Raw genomic sequence first — 20,975 nt, 5'->3', positions numbered from 1 at the left:
AACGCTGGGCGGGGGAGGGGGGGGTCTTGTGACCTTCAACTAATTTCTTCTGAAAGCTCATGAGTTTGCAGAAAAGAGATGGGGAACTCACCACTGAACCAGGGTGTACACGCCCAGAAGAGCCAGCCCTTGGTTCTCCCACCCCTCTGTGGGCCAGGAAACCTGATTCTCCACTGCCATGGGCGCTTGGGACAGAAGAAAGAAATGGAACTTCTTCGCCCCAAGACGGAGAAAATGTTCCGCATGTTATTCCGAATCCTCCCCCCACCCCCACCCCCACCCCCACCCCCATGAGAAACCAAAATGCAGAACAGATTCTCTTAAGACCATTAGGAGACCGGGAAAGAGCGCACACTGAACAAGGGTGAGCTGACTACTGAGGGAATTGTCTGAGGGGTGGAGAAATCTTCCAGAGCCAGCAAAGCCTGGGTTTGGAAGAAAGCCGCAGCACAATAGCATTTCCAAGCGGACAGCTCTGAGCGCACACACCTCTACGTCCTCCTCCTTCTGAGCAGGTAAACTGTGGACAAGCTGAAGGGCAGCACCTATTGAGTTCCCCGCCGCTACCCGCCCGACATCCATCTGTAACGACTTTTATTGAATCAAAGAAAGAAAGGGAGACAAGCAACAGAGAAGAGGCTACGGAGAGCTGGGAAGGAGTGCACAGCCAGAAATCTTTCAGCGATCTGCCCAAGGGACGAGGGGCGGGCTGCCTAAGACCAGTCGCTGGGGTGAGGTGGAGAGCCGGCGGGCACATGGGCATGGCTAAGAAGAACAGGGTGCTCTCAGCCTGAGGCCGCAGCCGGACTGGGAGTTGGGGGGACACCAGCCAGCTGGACGGTCGGCCTCCACAATCACAGCCCCTGAGCGCCCAACTCGCCTAGCCAGAGCTGCCCTTCCGAAGGACTGTTCAACGCGCGCGGCAAATCCCCGCCCCCGCTCGTGTCCTCTCGTAGTCTCCACGGTGTCCAGAGATGCTCCGCCGCAGACCCGGGACCCCTTAGGCGCCTCTTCCCCGTCTCTCTGCCAAATCGCCTGTACTTTTCCAGCTCCCTCTTTCCCTCTTGAAATTGAAAGTTATTGAGGTCGCTCAGGGTTGTTGCTCCAGTAGTTTCCTTCCCCGCCCCCCGCAGCCATCCCCCTTCTCCTCCTCCCCTCCCCCCTCCTCCCCTATGGGGAGCTCCCGGGAGCCCTGCGCAACACTGGAGCGACTCCTGCTCGGGAACGCCAGAAGCAGCTCGGGGTCTCTCCGCCACCCCTTGACCATGGCCGCGGTGCCCACAGCGCTCGCTCCCCTGCGCTCCTGGGGCCCCCGCAACTGCTGCAGCCACCACAGCCTCTGAGCTCAAGGGGGCCTCCGCTGCTGCCGCTCGCCTGAGACTCCATCCGCGGCCCCAGCCGCCGCGCTATACCTGCGGCTGCCAGGGCGGCAACTCCAACCTTCTTTTGCGGGGATGACAGCCACTCCAGCGGACCCGTCAGTGTTCGGACAATTTGAAAGTACTATAGTTGGTTTCCCTGTCCACCCGTCCCGCTTCGCTGGCCATCATAGCACGCCTTTTGGATCTGTGTGGAGAAGTCCCGCTGCTTGGGTTTTCTCTCTCTACGTATAGATACGCCTAACACCTACATATACTTTACAAACACTAAATATAATTAACAATCAAAAGACAAAGGAGAAAAAGAAGGGAAACATTACTGGGTTACTATGCACTTGCGACTGATTTCTTGGTTTTTTATCATTTTGAACTTTATGGAATACATCGGCAGCCAAAACGCCTCCCGGGGAAGGCGCCAGCGAAGAAGTAAGTGCAGGGTTTTTTACGCATTTGCTACCTTCCGCCGCGTTCACCTGTCGGTTCGCTTTGCCTGTCGGCTCCCAAAGGCAACAGTCCTCCCACCCTACACCCCACGCCTCTCAGAGGAAGTAACAGTTGGGGCTCTGGGGATATTGGAGGTTTCCTTCTCTTCCCCAGCATCCTAACTGGTGCTGGAGTCAGGAGAACCCGGTGCTAGTGTGGCTCCCGCCCTCTAGGAACTTCAGGTTCTGGAAGTGTTGGGTCCTTCTTTAAACTCGCTCTAGGGATTTGTACTTTCCTTTTGAAGCTCGGACAGAGGCCTAGAACTCCAGGCAGCTGGGAAGCCCTTTCTGCGGGATACCCCTGACTGCTGAGTGGACGCTGGGAGAAGCGCGGCGGAGGAACCCGCTCACCTAACGTCGCCGCCTTGGGCGGGGAAACCTTGCCTGCGCCCCTAGGGCTGTCCAGGGAGGTACTGAGCAAGCCCTCCGAGGCTGCCGCCTCCCGCGACACCCACGATTGAAGCAGAATGGCGCGGGAGGCATTGGGGGTTCGCGTGTCTGTGTGTTTGCGAAGTTGCCCGACGCCCCACGCCCGGGTCTGAACACAGAACTCCAGAGGCGCGGGGCTTCCAGTTACTCTCTTGCCTGTCACACGTGAGCGCTTTTGCCATCTCAGGCCCTTTAAAGAGGGTCCCCTGAGACAGTCACATATAGAGGGTGGGGTTCCCCCTAAAGATCGTGCTGGCTTCTTCGCTGCCCATTATCCCGTTACTTGGCAGACTGGCTTGTGACGGTTTCATAAAACGATGTACTTGGTGAGATTAAATGGGCTTGTCCAGGGCGGTCTTAACCCAAGTTGCCCTGTAAAATGAAGGTGGCGTCTTCCCGAGATGCGGGAAGAGATGCGAGAGTGGCACCTCTCTTTGCTCCCGGGAAGCCTGGGTCGCACGCCGCTCTGGTGCGTGTCTTGGCAGACGCAGAGCCAAGGGAGTCCCCGGTTCCATAGTTGGGGGACGCTGGTGGGGAGAAGAAAGAAGTGGAACTCAAGGGGCGCAAAAGGCTGTTATTTCCTTGTCAGTACGGACCTCCGTGGCAGGTCAGCCCATGACCAGTGGTGGTGCCACATCCCCTGACGGATCCCTTCCCAAGTATCCAGCCCGCAAAGCCCTCGGGGCCAGAGCTGGGGCTGCTCCTCGGACACAACACAGCTTGTGTGAGATGGAAATTTAGTAATCGCTTCTCGGCCGCTGTTTGTCTCTGCCCTGCCTCTGGGCGTGAGGGTCCTCTGAAAGCTCCCTTTGTACCGCTAACCTCGGTCACACAAGGTTTGATTCACCTGAAAATTGCCTTTTAAAAACGCTGCTGGGCAGGAGCGCCTGGGGTTCCGTCCTGGCCTCACCGCCCCTGGTATGGCGTAGCACTGTGTAGGACGGCCTAAACTAAACACATCAGGGCATCCGATTTATTATTCTTGGGGTCTGAATGGCTTGTATTCTTCATAACTCTCCCACCCACCCTTCGCTCTGGCCCTGCGGAAGGAGCAGCCTGGACGCAGCGGTGGGTTCCCTCACCCTGGCAGCTCCCGCCTCCTTTCCTCCTAGGCTAAATCCAAGGGGATTGAGTTGCAAGGCCAGTGGGGAAACCGAGGCATGACGGAAGCTCTGCTTCTTGTTTGCAATCCTCTCTTCCAGCCTGTGCCAATCGCAACCCAATTCTTTTCATTACCCCATGGAGTTGTTCCCCAACAAGGAGCTACACATTTGCTGGGGTAGGTAGGGCAGGGTCCTGTGTGTCAATGGCGCCTCCGTTTGCGGTTTTCGGGGCCCATGTGAGACACCAGAAGCAACGCTTGCTGTCAGCTTATTCCTATCTTCCCCAGCGAGGTCTATGGTGCGGGAAACTCGGGGCGCAGTGTGACCTGTGCACCTCTGGGCTAAGATTAGGGAGGAATCACAGAATCAAAGACGAACTGCTTTAATTGCCTCGAGGCCACGTCAAAGGCGCCCTCTGGTTGTGTCGCGGGGATGAAAGAGGAAGTAGGTGGAATTGGTTTGAAATTCCAATGATTCTATGAGAGTGAGTCTGCAAGCGATGCTTCTAGCGCCTTCGCACTTGAGTATACTTTTGCGGCTTGGGCTGCCGGTGCAATTCTGGGACAGGGGCGACCCCTGGCGTCCTCCAAGGAGACAAACGAGACTGTCTTTTTGGCAGGTGCAACATGACTTTTTTGGAGAATAGATAGGAGTGGAGGGTAGAAAGATCCTTGTTAAATGTCCAGAACCTCAAAGAAATCAAACTGCGTATTCTCAGACTCATATGAGTTACTTATTTGGACTCCGAATAAAATGCTTTTCTCTAACAAGGACTAGGAGAAGGTTTTTTAAATGAAAAAATGGTCAAACGTATCTTAAAAAACAGGGCGACCTTCCTATTTTTTTTCCCCAGTGCAACTAAATTGAACATTTTGACTTGTAAATAAATAGCTTCACTTTCCTGGACTTTAAAAACCATCACTAAGAACAGAGGTAGAAATTTAAAGTTAACAACTACTTTCCAAAGCTTTTTAAATGCTCTCTTGGGAATGTTTTACTAGTAAAATTTCTTTCAATCAAAGATATCACATGCAGTGTCATACATGTTCAGGTCTAAATTAACCATGGCTTATCTTCAGAAACTGAAGATGAAGCCATGCTAATATTCTCTTGTTTCCCTAAAACAACCTTTATTCCACTAACTTCTACTTTGTCACAAACTAGTGATATTACTTGTTACAAACCAGTGTTTTCTTTTGTAAAAGAAACCAGTTTTTTAAAACGAAATCTTGTACTTTAAAATATCTAATTATGGTAAACACATAATTACATTTTACCTATTTGAATTGATATATAGTTCTTAGAAATAACAAAATTGAATTTATTCAAGATAAAAATTAAATGCAATCCTTATTTAAAAGTCCCCATCCAGCAATGTTTTTGCATATAAGCCTTAGATTGGGGTACAGAATGCAAAATTTAGAACCCCGACCTCAGTCTTTTAGCTCATTTCCAGATCAGCCCTTGCTGCTGAATAGAATCAATCTTTGATTCCTAGGCCATATGCGAATAAAACTTAAAAGTCATCTTTGTTACAATAATAATAATACCTTACTAATGCATCACATTTTCACTTGGATTATTTACGTGGGCCCCAAAATAGCTCCTTGAACTGTACAGACAGGTATTAATCTCCCTGTTTTACAGAGAAAGGGTCTGAGAAATAGGGTCTATGTAATCTGTCATGTACCCAGGAAGTGGAATTTGTTTTCTGCCATGAGTTACATTGTTATTCAGACACCTTTATTATACGCTGACCTGTCACAGAGAAGATATTAGGTTTATTAAATAATACATTTAATGGTCTTCAGGCTGTCATTTTTTCAATATGTTTGAGAATAAGCTGTTCTGGTTGACTGGAAATTTTGAGCTGATATTTATGTATTGTACAAAGGTAACTAATTTCAAAGAATTAAATACCTAATAAGAATAGTGAAGCTTACTAAGCAGAATATGTTATTTGATTATCCAGAAGACATGTAGGATCATACTGTGCCAGAAGGCTATTGTTAGAAACATAAGATACCAGTTAGTATCCTTTTAATTTGCTGCCATCTATGAATTATGCTTAATTAGTCTGATTCTAGGTAAATGCAAGTTTTGAAACTTCATTATATGCATAATAATTACCATATACTCCATTATACTAGCTCTAAAATTTTTTTACTTTTTTTTAATAAAGAAGTCTGAAAAAGGGCAGCAAGAACACAAAGAAAGTAATATTAATGGTAATAAAATCCGAGCAAATTTACTGGTATACACTGGCCATTGCTCATAACATTGTTTCAGACACTGAGCAATTCATTGAGATTCTGACATAACCCTGGAAAACAGTAAGTTTACTTATAACTTAGAAAAATCTTTAATTTTACTATATATTTTGAAATATCATTTTGACTCTAAGCTTGGTTTGGATATTGGCTACAGCGCATTTTTTTCTCATTTGTCTACATTTGTTACCAGTCTGCCTTGTTTTTGAGAAAAACATTGTTTCACCAAGACATGAACAAAAAGTGTATTCTGTGACATAACATGTCATAACAAAGTCAAATTCAAAGTCACAGGCATCGTGACAACATCTAAATACAAGCAGAAACTTTATCTTTGTAAATTCTAATTCAGTTAATCATACTATCAGGATTGTTTCCTTAAATATCCTGTTGTTACACTGTTTTGTTTATTACTTCAGTAAAAAAGATAATTTTGAAATACTGTCATTTTAAACACTAGTTACTATGAGAAATTGGGAATATAGGAATGAGTGTAAAAATACTTATCATAAAACATTCCTGTAAGCATGAAATATGAACTGTATTTCAGTTTATAAGTGGATAAACTTTACTAAATCATTTTCCATTAAAGATTTTTCTGGTGTTTAATAGTCAACAAATTAGGTCCCCAGAAAACAATGAATGGAAATTACAACATACAGTAAATTTTGATTTTCAAGTTATTACAGGAAAATCCTTGCTACACTACTGCAAGTTTATTAGCCATTTGACCATTTTAAATGATTTGAATTTGGACAGAGATCTCCATATTGCTACTAAATGTCTAAAATATTTTTCTACTGACTTATCTAATCATTTCTCACATGAAGTGGTTCTTTTGAATCCTATATGACATAGAGTTGTCAGAAACTTACATAGAGTGAAGACCAAAGATCCTTCTGCAATCAAAAGAACATCAAAAATAAAACTATTATCAGTATACTCACTTACTAACTCATCTTTTCCCCCTATATCTTTATCTAAAAATTTCAAGTTAGACATTGCCCTATCTCTTTCTCGTCCCATTTCCTCATGATCAATTCACATATTCCATACCCACCCACCCCCAAAATATCATTTTCCAAGTAGGGAATTCTTGGAATACCACCACAGTGGATATTATGTTCCATGTAATATAAGAATCAACTTTGGTTACCAGTAGGAACACATCACTGTTTTCAGAGCATGGTAAGGATCATACAAGACAGTGTGTTGAAATTGTATGTTTGACTTGATTTGGACTATTTCTTCTGAGAGCGTATTGCACACAGGCATTATTTCAAAAGTGTGGGGAAAAAAACATTTCATCATAAATTATATGGATCTTTGCCTTGCTTTTGATTTTGAATAAATATATACAATGTTTTCTTTGTTGTAGTCTTTTTCTCAAGGATTAACATGATTGGATTATTTTAGAATTTACCATCTGTTGGATAATCTGGTAAATTTGAAATGTGTTGTAATTAAGCCTTAATAAAATACATAAAGTATAAATACACATTTGTGAAAGGTGATACCAATTTTTGTGTTTATTTAATTAATCCCACCAGATCTTTAAATTAAGGAATATTACTAGCTTTGTGATGAAAAAGTAAGTCATCCAACAATGGTAAAAATAATGGGATGTTCCATTGTCAAGAACTGTAGGCATGCTGAGAATATTAAATGACTAGGTGTCATCAAGTTCTAAGAACGTCCGTTTTCTGCCCTCAAAATGTCAACAACATGAAACTATTCAGTAAAATACTTGAAATCATTTGACATGTGAACAGTATGAATAATTCAAAATTTTACTTTAAAAAATATAATTTCAGGTATATTTTATCTGATAAGAGTATTTATGCCATATTTGTAATCTTGGCAAGGTGGTTGGTTACCATCTGTTATTGCTAACATTCCTTTGGAACTTTCTTAAGGAAAATTCAGTTGTACTAAAGAATATGATTGTCCAATTAAATAGATTTAATAGCTTGTAACTGTCTTTATATTTTATATAGAAAACCTAACCTATTCTTCAAAGCACTCTCATATTAGTGTTCCATCTGAACTTTAAGAATTTGATTAATAGCAAATTTGTGCTACAGATTGAGAACTGAATAGGGAGACTCCTCAGTAAATGTTGATAATAGTAGACTGAGAAGCTGAGGACCTCTGTTCTAGACCCAGCACTATTACTAATATCTGGATGAGCTAGGCAAGTCCTTTTACTATATCAGGTCATACTTCCTATATGTAAAAATGAGAAATTTGATTAAAACTTATCAAATTATTTGGATCCATATTATCCCAATAGTGTTCTCAACTTTTAATCTTCTGGTAAAAGAACATGTCAGTGACCCAAGGCACAAGAGTAACATGTCTGACTACAGAACATAAGTCATGATTAGGGAGCTAAATAGTCCTTCTAAATTTATCTCATTCAGCTAAGTTGATTAAGAATGCAAACAAAAACAATCATGCATTTAGTATAAGTAAACCCATCCCATAAAATTTATCTCATAAGGACTAACTAATCTCATCAAACTAAAAATGAGTTAACTATGCTGTGACCCATCTTTCACAGTTTCTAGAATCTAAACACTGAAGCCATAGTTTCAATCAGCACACTCAGTATACAGCAGACCCATGTTGTCCTTAGGCTTAGAATTTCAGGGAGCTGGCTTGGAATGCTTCAGAACATTTCTACTATGGCACACTTTAAGAGGTGACCTGTGTAGATAAGGAAGAGCCTTTATCTATGGGAGGCCCTATGCTATGACAATTAATGATTGAGCAAGAGTATATAGCAAGTGATTTATTTTGATCAAATCAAAAGTTCTTGGCAGTTAATTGAATGTTAAGAGCAAAGAGAAGTCTGGCCATATTTGGCACTAAACTTTAGAGTATAAAGACTTGGTGTTGGTGAGTAGGAAAATGATAGCGATAGCACAAAGACAGAAAAGTAGGAGAATGTTTGGTAAGAAACTTATTAGTCTTGTCAACTATCTACTTTGATGAGCTAATAGAACACTTGTGAAGTCAGAACCAATTTCAGAAAGTATCAACGGCTGAAGTTAAGAACTTTAGGGTCACTTACATAAAAGGGATAGTTGGACACATAAGACAAAAATCTAGTAATGTCTTATTCATTATCAAAACTCTTTGCATTGTTGATGTTAAGACTCATTCTTCATGGAAGTATCAATTCAGATTAAGTATATTAAAGTACTTTGTTCATTTTAGAGTTTAATATATTATTTTCAGCTGTGGTTTCTTATTTTTACAGTGCTCTCTGTATTATATGAGACTGGCCACTGACACTGTGAGCTACAGTTATAAGTTACCAAATGTTGCAGCTGAAAATTATACTTGGAATTCCCATTACCTGTGAAATGTGTTACTCTGCCACAGATCATAAGATTTGAAAAACACTGGTAATAAAAGTTAAGTTTCTACAACTTACAAAAACGATTTTTGAACCATCGTAGTTGTAGCTAGCATTCTACTTTAAAGCACATTTCTTGAAAATTTTGCTTTATTAGAAATCTCAGGGTGGGATAAACTGAAGGAATACAATGCAACATCTCCACTGAGGCTATCAGTGTGACTCAAGTGATAAAGTGCTTGCCTAGCAAGTACGAATTCAAAACCCCATTACTGCCAAAAAAAGAAAAATGACAACATATCCTCAGTGAGTAATTTCCCCACCTCATTAATAACCAGGCCCAGGGTCTTTCTCTTTTTCCCTCTATTCATTTTGAGGCTTTTGTATCAGAAGCAGTGCATTCTCCTTGGCACAGGCATGATTGGATCTAGTTACCTTCAAACACCTTTGTAAAATGAATCCACAATAGTTCAGTGCTCTATATCCACTCCCAAATATTGTCCCCAGAAAACAAGCTGGTAAGCATATTCATAATTACAGCCCAATACAAAGCACATTCCTGAGAGTAAGTGGTAAAGCAGCACCCATTTTATAACCACATAATACAAACCACTACCGCACAATATAAAATAACAGAATTTGTGAGCTGCTTATTTTAGAACAGTTTTCTTAACATATGCTCAATCAGTCAGTAAAAAAGAGAGTCATAATTTTTCACTAGTATGTTCTCTATGTTCGCACTGTATGTTCTCATGCAAAGGGACTGCACATGGAAGAACATAGGCACTTGCAAAACACTGTCACGTAAGTAAAAGAAGACTCAATAACATTTTGCAATAAGAAGTATAAAATATGTCACAATATGTTAAGTGCCTCAGAGCAAATTATTGCTTCATGGCTGTCAGAGCCATTTACATTCCTAGATATTTTATTTTTGTATATATTGTTATTTTTCTAAAGTATTATGATAATTATTACTTAAATAACTTCCATGTTTTAATTACTTGTGAGTAGAAGACCATTTACTGGATGTCTTTGCAAAAATGATCTCATTTAATCCTAAATCATCCCTAGAAGGAATGTGCCAATAGTCTGACTTTAGCCAATCACTCCTTGAAGGTGCCAAGGACCTGGATTGTAGTGTCTGTATGACTTGAAAACCCAAGCCCTTCCTGAATTTCTTTGCTCCATCTCAGCTACTAGGACTGGTACTTGAAGCAATCATAGCAGCATTTTCTCCAACCCCACCTTACTTTTTCTTTCTCTTGTTGACTATTTTTTGCCCATTTTCTCTTGTTCCTTACATGATAAACCACAAGTCTTTTTGAAACATTTACTGTGTAAGTGGCTTCTGGTTTTCAAGTATTCTCTCCACATCTCTTCCTTTTCTCTATCCTTAGTCATGTCTTTACTTAAACCTAACCTACTGATAGTTTTCAAGCATAAAAATTGCTACTTTTTTCATTAAAAACAATAGAATTGCACAGTTTATTTGAAATATTCTAAATTTGTTCTTCCCAAGCATGCTGTATATATATCCAAGAGAAAATTAACTTATGCAGGAGGCTGTGGAGAAGGTCTATAATTTTGTAGTTAAATATCAAAATCCTTCTATGTAATTTACAACCACAATAGATATTTCACTGGCTAGTTCTTGTTATCCAGAAAGGTTGTCTTTATAATGTTTCATAAAAATCTGTTATTTGTATTACTTTTGCCATGAGCATTTATAGTAGATTCCACTCTGAATTTCTGCTTTATGGGCCTTAGTACAGTGATTCTCAATGTTGAGGTCATATTATAATCACCTGGAGATCTTTTTTAAAAAAAATCAATGTCCAGTCTCCACCCTAAGCCAAATAAAATGATCTCTGGGGATGGGACCTAGATATTCTTATTTTTAAAAGTAGGCCTTGTAATTCTAATATGGAGCTGAGACCAAGAAATATGATCAGACATGCAATTCAAGATTAACTATTGCATCTAAGCAATTTATGAAAACTACGCCAGTTTTATGAGGATTAGATGGATGAAATAAACTTGGGTGGAGTGTGATGAGATTTCATATATGTCATTTGAATAAATACTAGTTTAAAATATAAAGCAGTTTGACAGCCCTGAATTATTTAAGAGTATTGATAAACTTGAGACACTGACTTATGCAGATGGTGCTGTCTGATAGAGTTTTCTCAGCCAAGAGTCTGAGAGCAAAGTGCACACAGTAAGACATGATAGTGAATTCGACAGATAGTGGATTTCCAGAATCAGAACACTGCCTCTAAGAGAAGTGCACACCATGGGTGAGTGTGTGCTACTGTGGGGGAGAGAGGAAACAGCCCAACTGTGGAAGGAAGATGGAGTATCAGCCACACTTAGCCTTTTTTTTCCAAAACTACTTAATAATAAACAACTGGTTTTTTTTTTATGTCTCAGATGATTGATATTCTGCCTTAGTGTGCTTCTTGTTATTAGGAAAATCTTAATAGTTAGGAAACTTCTTAATAAGAAATAAACATTCTTTTGTTTTGTAGTTTACACAATTCCTGACTAACTTCAGATTGGTAAAAGTACTATAAATAGCATGGCTTTAACTCTATCTTAATGGGTTAAGTTTTGTGGTAGGTCATTTATTCATGAACATTTTAATTTTGTTTCTAATTGCTCTTCTTTAGTAGTTATCTTCATTAAATCTGCTTATTATTCTTTTCTAGTCCATGAAGAATTTTCAAATCTTGCCATAAATCAGGGAAAACTTCATGTAAAAGTGAGGTAGAAGTCTGGGCTTCCTGTCAGATTTAATTCTGCTTGTTAAGGGGGCTCTTTGGGAAAATTTGGGTTCCAGTGAGTCACTAGGCCAAATCCCAATAACCACAATTGCCAAAAGTAATTAGACTGAAGAAAGCCAGGCTCCTTGGGAGGAGGGTCATCCTAGTATGCAAGAGCCATTGCTCTGTAGTCAGTCAGACCTAGTTACTTGTCCCTGAGGACTGGGAGCAATCATGAGTTACAGAGAGCAGGAAATCCACCAGAAAACAATGCTTTTCTACTAACTTTTTTCTCAATAGGTTATTCACCCTACTCAAACAAGAGATGGAAATGTGACATCAATACATGTACAGTTCACTTCACAGTCCTCATAAACCAACTGTCTGCCTACATGAGTGCAAAGCCTACATAGAGAACTCCTGCTGTCCCTTCCTGAGCAGATAAAAAGAGGCCCAAGAATTTAGTCTAAATCTTCATAAAAGGATCATTTGACTAGGAGGAAAAAGGAAAGGAGAACAATTCTGTAAGCATCCTTAGGTCAATTTAAATGCAGCATTATTGAAAGGCATTTGACAATATAAAGATGGTAATAACTTTCATCAGGACAGAAGTTCCAGAATCTCCAGAGCTAGAAGAAGACCAGGAGTGAACTTATGACTCCTTGTAGTTAAAACAGTATCTTTTGAAAACATGGTGCTCTATGTAACTAAGTAGAAATTATCAACAAATAAGCCGGGCTGTCATTTTAAACTTTCATTATATGAGAAGTTAAAAGATAGTTAAAGCTTGCTGTGTGCTTAATAATCAAGATGAAACTTTTACTTTGAAACCATTGCCATTGCCTGGAACACCCAAAAAGGAGGTTCAGTCACTTCATTAATGTATCTTTCATGGTCGTTGTCCCTAAAGTTTCTAATTTCTTGATGATTCAGAATAACTTCAGTATATTTCAGCACTACTTTGAGCTTAGACTGTTAGTTCCTTATTTAAACACATGGAAGGGCAACAGTGCTTATTTTAAATATACAGAGAGGAAGTTAAATTCTTTTCCTGGCTAACTTTTTCTGGCAACTGGAAATCTCCAGGTATCATTTGTCAAATAAACTCTGTCCTTGTGCACTGTACACACTTAAAGAGTTGACCTGCTTGTCATTATGGTCAATAGAGATAAACAATATATTTGGTTTTCTTTACCTTTGAATTTAACAGTAATATAATTCAATAATAATAGAATCGAATTTTTTGAATTTATCTTTGAACTGAGTTGGCTTGTAACACTTCTTTTCATGATAGCAAAAATACAAAAGATATAGACAAATAAACAAAAGATATAGACACAACTGCTTGGCTACACACTAATTGAACACATATTGAACAAGTGCATTTTTGTTTCTTACAGAATATAATTTTATTTCTCAAATTATGATGATATTTTTGATCCTGAGTCCAAAAGAACCTTTATTACTTGTTTGGTATGAAGAAATAAGGACCAAAGATGAAATCCTTATCATCTTTGGCCTGAATTCATATATTCATTTTATGCCATCCTCAAAATAATAACTCTTAGCCTCTCCCCAAAAGCTGAATAATGGAATTTAAAAGAGATGATTTCTCATATAGAAGGAGCCAACTTTCCAATTCAATTCAGAGCTTGATGGAAACCCACACTCGTAACTGATTCACTTGGAGCTGATTAGGCTTATAGGACCACACAGATGCATGCATAGCCCTGGTATAATCATAACTTTTCCTGTTATACCTATCACTAAGTCTCAAGGACCCAGACTTCAGTTCATGTATGTTTTCACACTTGTGGGCCCATGCACCCAAGCCTCAAAGTCTAATTTCTAGTAGAATAGAAGAGAGTTCTAATAAGAGATGCTCTGAACTATTTTAGGCTACTACTACCATCTTCAGCATCCATGTGAACATCCCACTGACATTCAGGAATTTATTTAAAACTCCTTGCCTCTGAATTTAATATATTGCTTATGCTATAAAGGGAGTGTTTATAATACCAAAAACCTTTATGTAATAGTTTCTAAGGAAACTACTTAATAGAAGACTGTTGGGCAGAAGCACTATGGTTCATGAAATAAGAATACATTTCAAGTGAAAATTGCCAAGATTTTTCCACTATAGGATATTTCTTCACTCTTCCTAACCCAAGCTCACTTCCTCATCCTCTTCTCAAATTCTAAAGCTCTGCTAAGAAGAGTTGGATAGTCTTAATTTTGGAATCTTCCAAAGAAAAAAATAAACATACACACAGTCAAATTAACTTATAAAACACTACTACATTTATCTTGGTGGATTTCAGCTCTCTCTCTAACATATACCTTGCATACTGATGCTTCTTAGCAACTCAGAAAAGGAACAAGTCGTTTCTAAGTATTAAGCACCTGAGAATCATTGCTTAGAATAAGTTTGGTATTTCTTCACATTTTTGTACAACTTTCTTTTCTCATAGACAATTTATTTACTAGGTCTCTGATATCTATATAATTCCTTTTCTTTAAACCTGAAGCAAACAGAGAGTTATTTTTACAAGAGCAATAAACTAAAGTGGCTTTTCAAATGCTTTACTTGAATTGCTCTGCACTCTGAAGTACCTTTTTGTTAATACAAACCCTTCATATTCTAAAAGGCAGCTCCCTGAAATTCTAGGACTGCTTAAAGTTATATGACCAGGAATCTCTCCTCCCCCCACACACCAGTTCTCTGCTGGGAGTATGCCAGCAGTTTGCAGGATTCATTCTGACAACTGTTCTGGTGTAAATATTTAGAGAATCCTTTCCATTAAAGATTAAACAAAGTAACTCTTCCTAAATGATAGATCTTATTAATGTTTGCAACAGCAGACCTTATGCTTTCTGATGCATAGATTCTGATATTGCACACTGGAGAAAAGACTAAAGGAAAAAGAATCAAGAGAGAAATTAGAAGGAACTGAATATAATTTGAACTACAAAATGTTAACTTTCAAAATGTCACTATACAGATAATGTTGTTTAAATGTGCACAGAATGTAGAGAAAATCAGTTATTTTAAATTGAAAATAGTAAAAATTAGCTACTGGTGTTTTAATAACCAATTATAAGTCTTATTACCATACCAGTTTAAATGCATTTCTCAGCTACTTCACCATATGTTCAACAAAGTGAAGTAACGTATCTGAGATCTAATCTGATGTAAGCTCTGGTTTCTGTATTACTTAGGAATTATTAAAAGAAATAGTGGCCAACCTGATCTCTAATGTTTATATCAAAATAGCACTTGTTAAAATAGGGTGGTACCTTAAGCCCCAAGAGCTTAGAAAACTAACCAGTTCTTTCAGTGCTTTCTGGTTTGGACTTCATTTTCAAGTGATTATTATATAGTCATCCCTCCCTAAGTCTCCACAGGGGATTGGTTCCAGAATCCATCTCAGATCCCACAATCCCTAGATGCCCAGGTCTCCTATATAATATATCATAGTATTTGTAAATGACTTATGCACATCCTCCCACATAATTAAATCACCTCTTGTTTGCTTATAATACTTAACACTATGTAAATGCTGTGTAAATAGTCAATATACTGTGTTTTTAGGGAATAATAAAAAAGAAAAAGGTCTCTGCAAGTTTAGCACAGACATGAATTAAAAAAACATTTCCAATCTTCAGTCACCTCTACAGACATGGATATAGAAGGTTGACAGGAGGGATGGCACAGCTAAGCAATTCAAAGCATGAGACATCTCACAGAGTGAACTTCAGATTAATTTTACAGTATTAATGCTTCCTATGATACTTGATTATAAGGTGCATATCCTTCAAACTACCTGTTTTCTCTCTCCCTTGATGATTATCCTAAAATACAAAAAGCTATACATATTAACTCAACTTATTTGCTCACAAATCATAACCTAGTTTTTCATTAGCATCTACATTTTTCTCTTCTTTATGAAGATTTCTTTTAATTTCACATTAAGATTTTTTTCGTATGAAATGTCGTTTTAGAAAAAAAAGATACTATATAAGTAACAGTGACACATCTATAATGAAATTTTAGTCCTCTTTGTTTTGCTTCAAATATATAAGGGTAATCACTCACTGCTAAGTTTTCAATTGATTCCCACTTGAGTCTTATATATATGATGATTTAGCAAAGAAAATAATGAAAAGAGATCTATGGGACATGAATGGAAATCTTATAAACTTCATTGCAGGAGACTCACATATTTCAAATTATCTTCTTAGTTTAGGGTATAGTTAGAGAAATCCCTCAAGAGAAGGCAGAGAGAGTGATTTCTAATTTATGCCCTTCTGTATAGTTTAGACAAATAATTTAGTCTGTGATTCAGTTGCATGCACTATAAAATGGCCCTTCAACTCTCATTTCTCTGAGGGCAGGAAACTGATTTTGAAGTCCCTCTAGCAATAACATCAACAAACTTTCCCTTCTTCTTGCAGCACATACCAACCTTAGATAGTCGTCTGTCAAAACTTAAAGAATGTAGAGTTAGGGCCTGAACTCAAAAGTAAGTTATTCTTTGTACTTTTATGGAAATTTTAGGCCAGATTTAGAAAGATAGCAAGCAAAAAAAAATCTTGTTTGGTGAAAAATGAAATTATAGCCCTAACTAAAATACCGTAAGTTAATTAATTCATTGAGCCCCTATTTATTGAACTTTTAAATGTACTGAGATTGCAAAAGTGACTATAACACAGCTGAAACCTGCCTTTGTAGCATTTCATAGCAATTAAAATATGAAATGTGAATCTAGAATCTTAAAAAACAGTACTTTCCAAATGATAAGTTAGAACACTTAGATACCATTTCTGAGCTGTGTAATACTTCTGTTTTTTATTTGTTTAAACAGAATTGGAAATTAATTGTTTACAATGAAGCTAATATCAAGATTTTTTTCTGGAAAACAGGAATACTAGATATTGTGGGGATGCAGCAGGAAGGCAGAAGGAAGAACAGCTAAAAACATTGGAATTTACTAGGCCTCCCAGTATTTTCTTGTCTTAAGATTTATGACCAATGAATACAAGTCATCACTTAGCATAATGTTTGTGACAATCATAGGAAGTATGCTATGCACACTGTAAACGTAGTTGGCATTGTTAGGTAAAGCTTGTAATGAAGTGGCATAGTTTGGCTGACAGAATTTCCATTTTTGGCACACTGATTAATTTCTATAGCTGAACTCTCGTGCTAGTTCATTAACTGGAGTTACTTTTACCAAGCAAACACTAATATATTGTATGTTTAAAAATAGTGCATTTCTGTTCATCTCTCCAAGGCATTTCTCAAATCTTTTATGGTAACCCCTTGACCACTGCATGGAACATACAATCCTGTCTACTTGAAGCACCAGTTTAGCAACAAGTTATTTGAATTTCTTCTGTAAGGCTGTTTATGACTTTTCCTAATATCAGTTGATCACTTTGAAGATGTCAGTTGCTAAAATTCTAGAGTCTTGGAAATAACTTGTTATTTTCAGTTGTTTTCTGTATGTTACCACTAACTCTTGAAGGGTATTGAGTGAAGAAAAAGCAACTATCAGCAATTTTTCCATCTGCTATCTCAGTTGCATGATATACTGTTGAATATTTTATAAATGAAGAAACTGAGGCTCTAAACAGATAAAGAACAGGTAAACATAGCATGGAAACGGTATTCAGATCTTCTGACCTAATGAGAGGCCTTCCTTGTGATACCCTACTTTTCTTCAAGCCTGTTATAGAGGATGTTTAAAGGAGAGACAGTTCTCTCTCTGCAAGTGGAGTTGGAACTACTGTTATCTCATTAGACAAAAAGCAAGGCTCAGTGACAGAATAAAGCAGCCTAATTGACAAAGTGGCTACTTGAGAAGTACAATGCGCTTTTAAATTGTTTTTCAAGCAGGAACCCAGTAAGAGCATAAATATTGTTTCTAAAAGATGACTCTGATTGCTAAATAGTAACAGTAGTGGTAGCAGAAAATGAAAGATGTGAACTTTATTAATTAAAGAGGTAGAATCTGTGAGAAAGGTTGATTGGAGATGGGAATGAGGACTTCTAGATTTCTGCATTAAGAAGTGGGTGGTACCATTTTCGGAAACAAGAAATACTAACATTTGTTTAAGATACCTCTGTGTTTTAATAGGTACGAATGGTATTGGAATCATGTATACAGCATAACCCTTCATGTTACTGAAAGATAAAAAGAGAGTTCCAGAGAAGTTAGTGACTTGATTGAAATCATATTGCAGTGGAGCCATGAGTTGAAATGTCTCCTGTGGGCATTCCGTGGCTGATCTGAGATGATTTATGATAGGGCACCATTTAAAAAAAGACAAACCAGTTACACATATTCATCAAATTATCATTAGAAGCATTCTTCTATTCTATTCTATTGTATTCTATTCTTGAGGGTGATGAATCTTCAAATCTAGCCCTGAGTAGGTAAATATTATTGTGCCTATTCTTAACAATAATTTATATAAATACAGTTTATGTAGGGTGTAGACATCATTTTTCATTTGATTTTTTTCAATATTCTTTTGGAATGGACAGAGCAGATTTTCCTGTTGTCATTTGACAGAAAAACTTAGAGATGTTAAGATATTTATAATATTACAAGGCTAGTAAATGGCACTAGCCTCAAAGGGGAAAATTTATTTTGTGTGTTTATTTTTAAAAGTCTGTGGCTTTTTCTTCAACACTGCAGTCCCCATTTATTCCCACTAAAGTGTCTAATGATTGTATAATTGGAGGGGGTGGCAATAAAGTCATGTCAGGGGAAATCTTTGTTATGTGTGAGATTCTTATTGGTTGACAGGCTGAAATGGCAAATCCTTAAGGTCCTGTTCCATTTGAATTCCTACATGTGAATTCATGAGAAGATAGCAACGCAAGAACACCAAGTATTGTTTGACAAACCACTTAAGAAAAAAGGAGAAAACTTACTGAATGTTCTCTAAGGTAGTAGAACTTCCTGAAAGACAGGTTGGGTTCTATTTAAGAGGATTTAAAAAAATAAGTACTACAATAAAAGAACTAAAGGAATGTCCCCAAATATCAGTACATTTGTTTTACCAGACTGTTCTGAGAAAGCAGTTTGAATTAAATATCTCCAAAGTTCCAAAGGTTTATGATTCTATTACCTGGGAGCTAATTAACTGTAGATCTCAGTTTTCTCATCTGAACATTCTTAGAAATAATAAAGAACATTAAGTTATTTTTAAAAACATATTCACCATCCTCCAAAATCTTCTTCCTGTATTCCTACATAAATAATTTTGTAACATTTTCCTTCTTTTTCCCTTCTTTCCATTTGTCTAAGTTCTTCCTTTCCATTAAAGTCCCATAACTTTTCCTAACTTTTCTCTATAGTATTAATTCAGCTGTCAGTAATTGTTTCTGTCTTTTAATTTATATTGCATTAAGTTTCTAGTCTACATATTTGTATTCTTTACAATGTGAAAAAATTAGTATGTTGATCATGTTTTGTCTCAGTGTGATCAGTCCCTAGAAGACGCCTTCCAGCAATATATAATTATTTGTGAAGATGATAATGGTATGATACCAAAAGCATGTCATTATGTCACGTGCATCAGATACACCTGTAGTGCTTCTTACAAATGCAGCTACCTAAGTTCACCATCTCCATTCCCAGTCAAAATCTTTGGGAGTGGAACTTAGGCACTTGCATGTTAATCAAGTACCCTGGGTGGTTTTTATACACAGTGAAGCTTTGGAGCCAAGAATATAGATCTTCGGAATTCTGTTGCATATTAGTAGCATTTTTTATGGAACATCTTCCTTCTTTCAGTCTGTTTAAATAGGTGCTTCTCTTCAATGAGTTCCCAGAGCCCCAGAGGTCTTCTTGCCCAGAGTGTTGTATGAGATCATCAGTCTGGGTCTGTGATCCTTAAAAAGTAGCCTCTGTCTCTCTGACTATTAGTGAGTTTCTGATTCCCCAAGTTACTGAAGGTACTATATCACAAAGGAGCATTAGCATCTGCCCTGGTTATAACTTCCTTGCATAGAGGTTTCCGAGAGTTACTAGTATTGGCTAAATCAGCCAGCTGCTTCACATGCAGGTGGATAACACATGAGTAAGTTAGTGTCTCTTGACATTATACTTTTGGATTTTTTTATTTGTGCCTGTAAAAGCTAGGAGCTTTATATAGCATCTTACTGAATCTTCTCAGCATATATCAAGTTGATGTTTCCATGTTGCAGATAGGCTCAAAGAGGCCAAGCAACTTTTGTCTAAGTAAATATCAGACACAAATTCCTTAACACAGATAATTGGTATTATTCATCTTTGTATGTCCACTAACTAGCAGTGTCTGGGTGATAAATAACTTAGTTTTTTAAATGAATAGCTGGATTAAGAGATAAATGTTGGTAAGTCAACTAGAAAATGCTATAACTTGGATTCAAAATCAGGTTTTGTATTTATCCAGAGCCAGTGCCTCACCACCCTGTTCCTGTGCCCATCTGAGAAGTGTGCAGAGCTTATGTCCAAATGAGGCAATTTTGGTGAGCTGCATCACACTCACAAAAATGCATTTACAGTCCTCTTCTGTTCCATCACCAATTTTGTGAGTCTAGGACAAAATCCAGTTACTTTTTCTGCTCAGAACTTTGGACATGACACCTAAAACTGAATTTTTAAAATGGTATACTTACTATTTGAACATCTTTTAGTGACTGTTAAAAATACCACAAGTTTTTGCCTGCTGTTTGCTTATGCTAAGGCTTCAGCTACCAGATATGCTACTTTAGCATGCTATGTGGCAGGAAGATCCAAGTTTATTCATAATATAACAAAGTAGAGTTTGTTTTTTAGCACAAACTAAAGTTTGTTTCATTCAAGAATGTGAAGTTGGTAGTTATGGACTCACACCCATACAGATTCATTGCCATTAAACTATCACATTTTCTGTTTATGTTGATTTCTAATTATTTTCCCCCTTAAAAAGAAAGGAATGGCTCTTTTAGCCAGACCAGAACACTTAATGTTTCCTACTGTTGGATGAACACTGTTGGATCTGTCTCATGAAAAATGCTGCTATTACCACCCACTAACTCATCAACAGGTCCTGGCTCTCTACAGATCTGGGTCTCCATTACCCCTCCCCCCATCTTGTCCTCTATTCACCTCCACTTGGGAACATGGCCACTTGGAGAAGGGGAAG

At 38.3% G+C, this 20,975-nt stretch overlaps 1 protein-coding gene across 1 annotated transcript in view; it reads left to right on the top strand.

Moving 5' to 3' along the window:
• The first annotated feature begins 343 nt into the window (after nt 1–343).
• Rspo3 (R-spondin 3) overlaps nt 344–20,975 on the top strand; it is an 83,379-nt gene continuing 62,747 nt past the window's right edge. Inside the window, exon 1 of the mRNA XM_020163648.2 lies at nt 344–1,805. Coding sequence (XP_020019237.1) covers nt 1,709–1,805 — 97 coding nt within the window. The 5' untranslated portion in view covers nt 344–1,708. The remainder of the gene's footprint in view (nt 1,806–20,975) is intronic.

This window comes from Castor canadensis, chromosome 1, assembly GCF_047511655.1.
Source record: "Castor canadensis chromosome 1, mCasCan1.hap1v2, whole genome shotgun sequence".
NCBI classification, from domain to species: domain Eukaryota; kingdom Metazoa; phylum Chordata; class Mammalia; order Rodentia; family Castoridae; genus Castor; species Castor canadensis.
The sequence above is the reverse complement of the archived record's forward strand: the minus strand, read 5'-3'. Positions and strand labels throughout refer to the sequence as shown.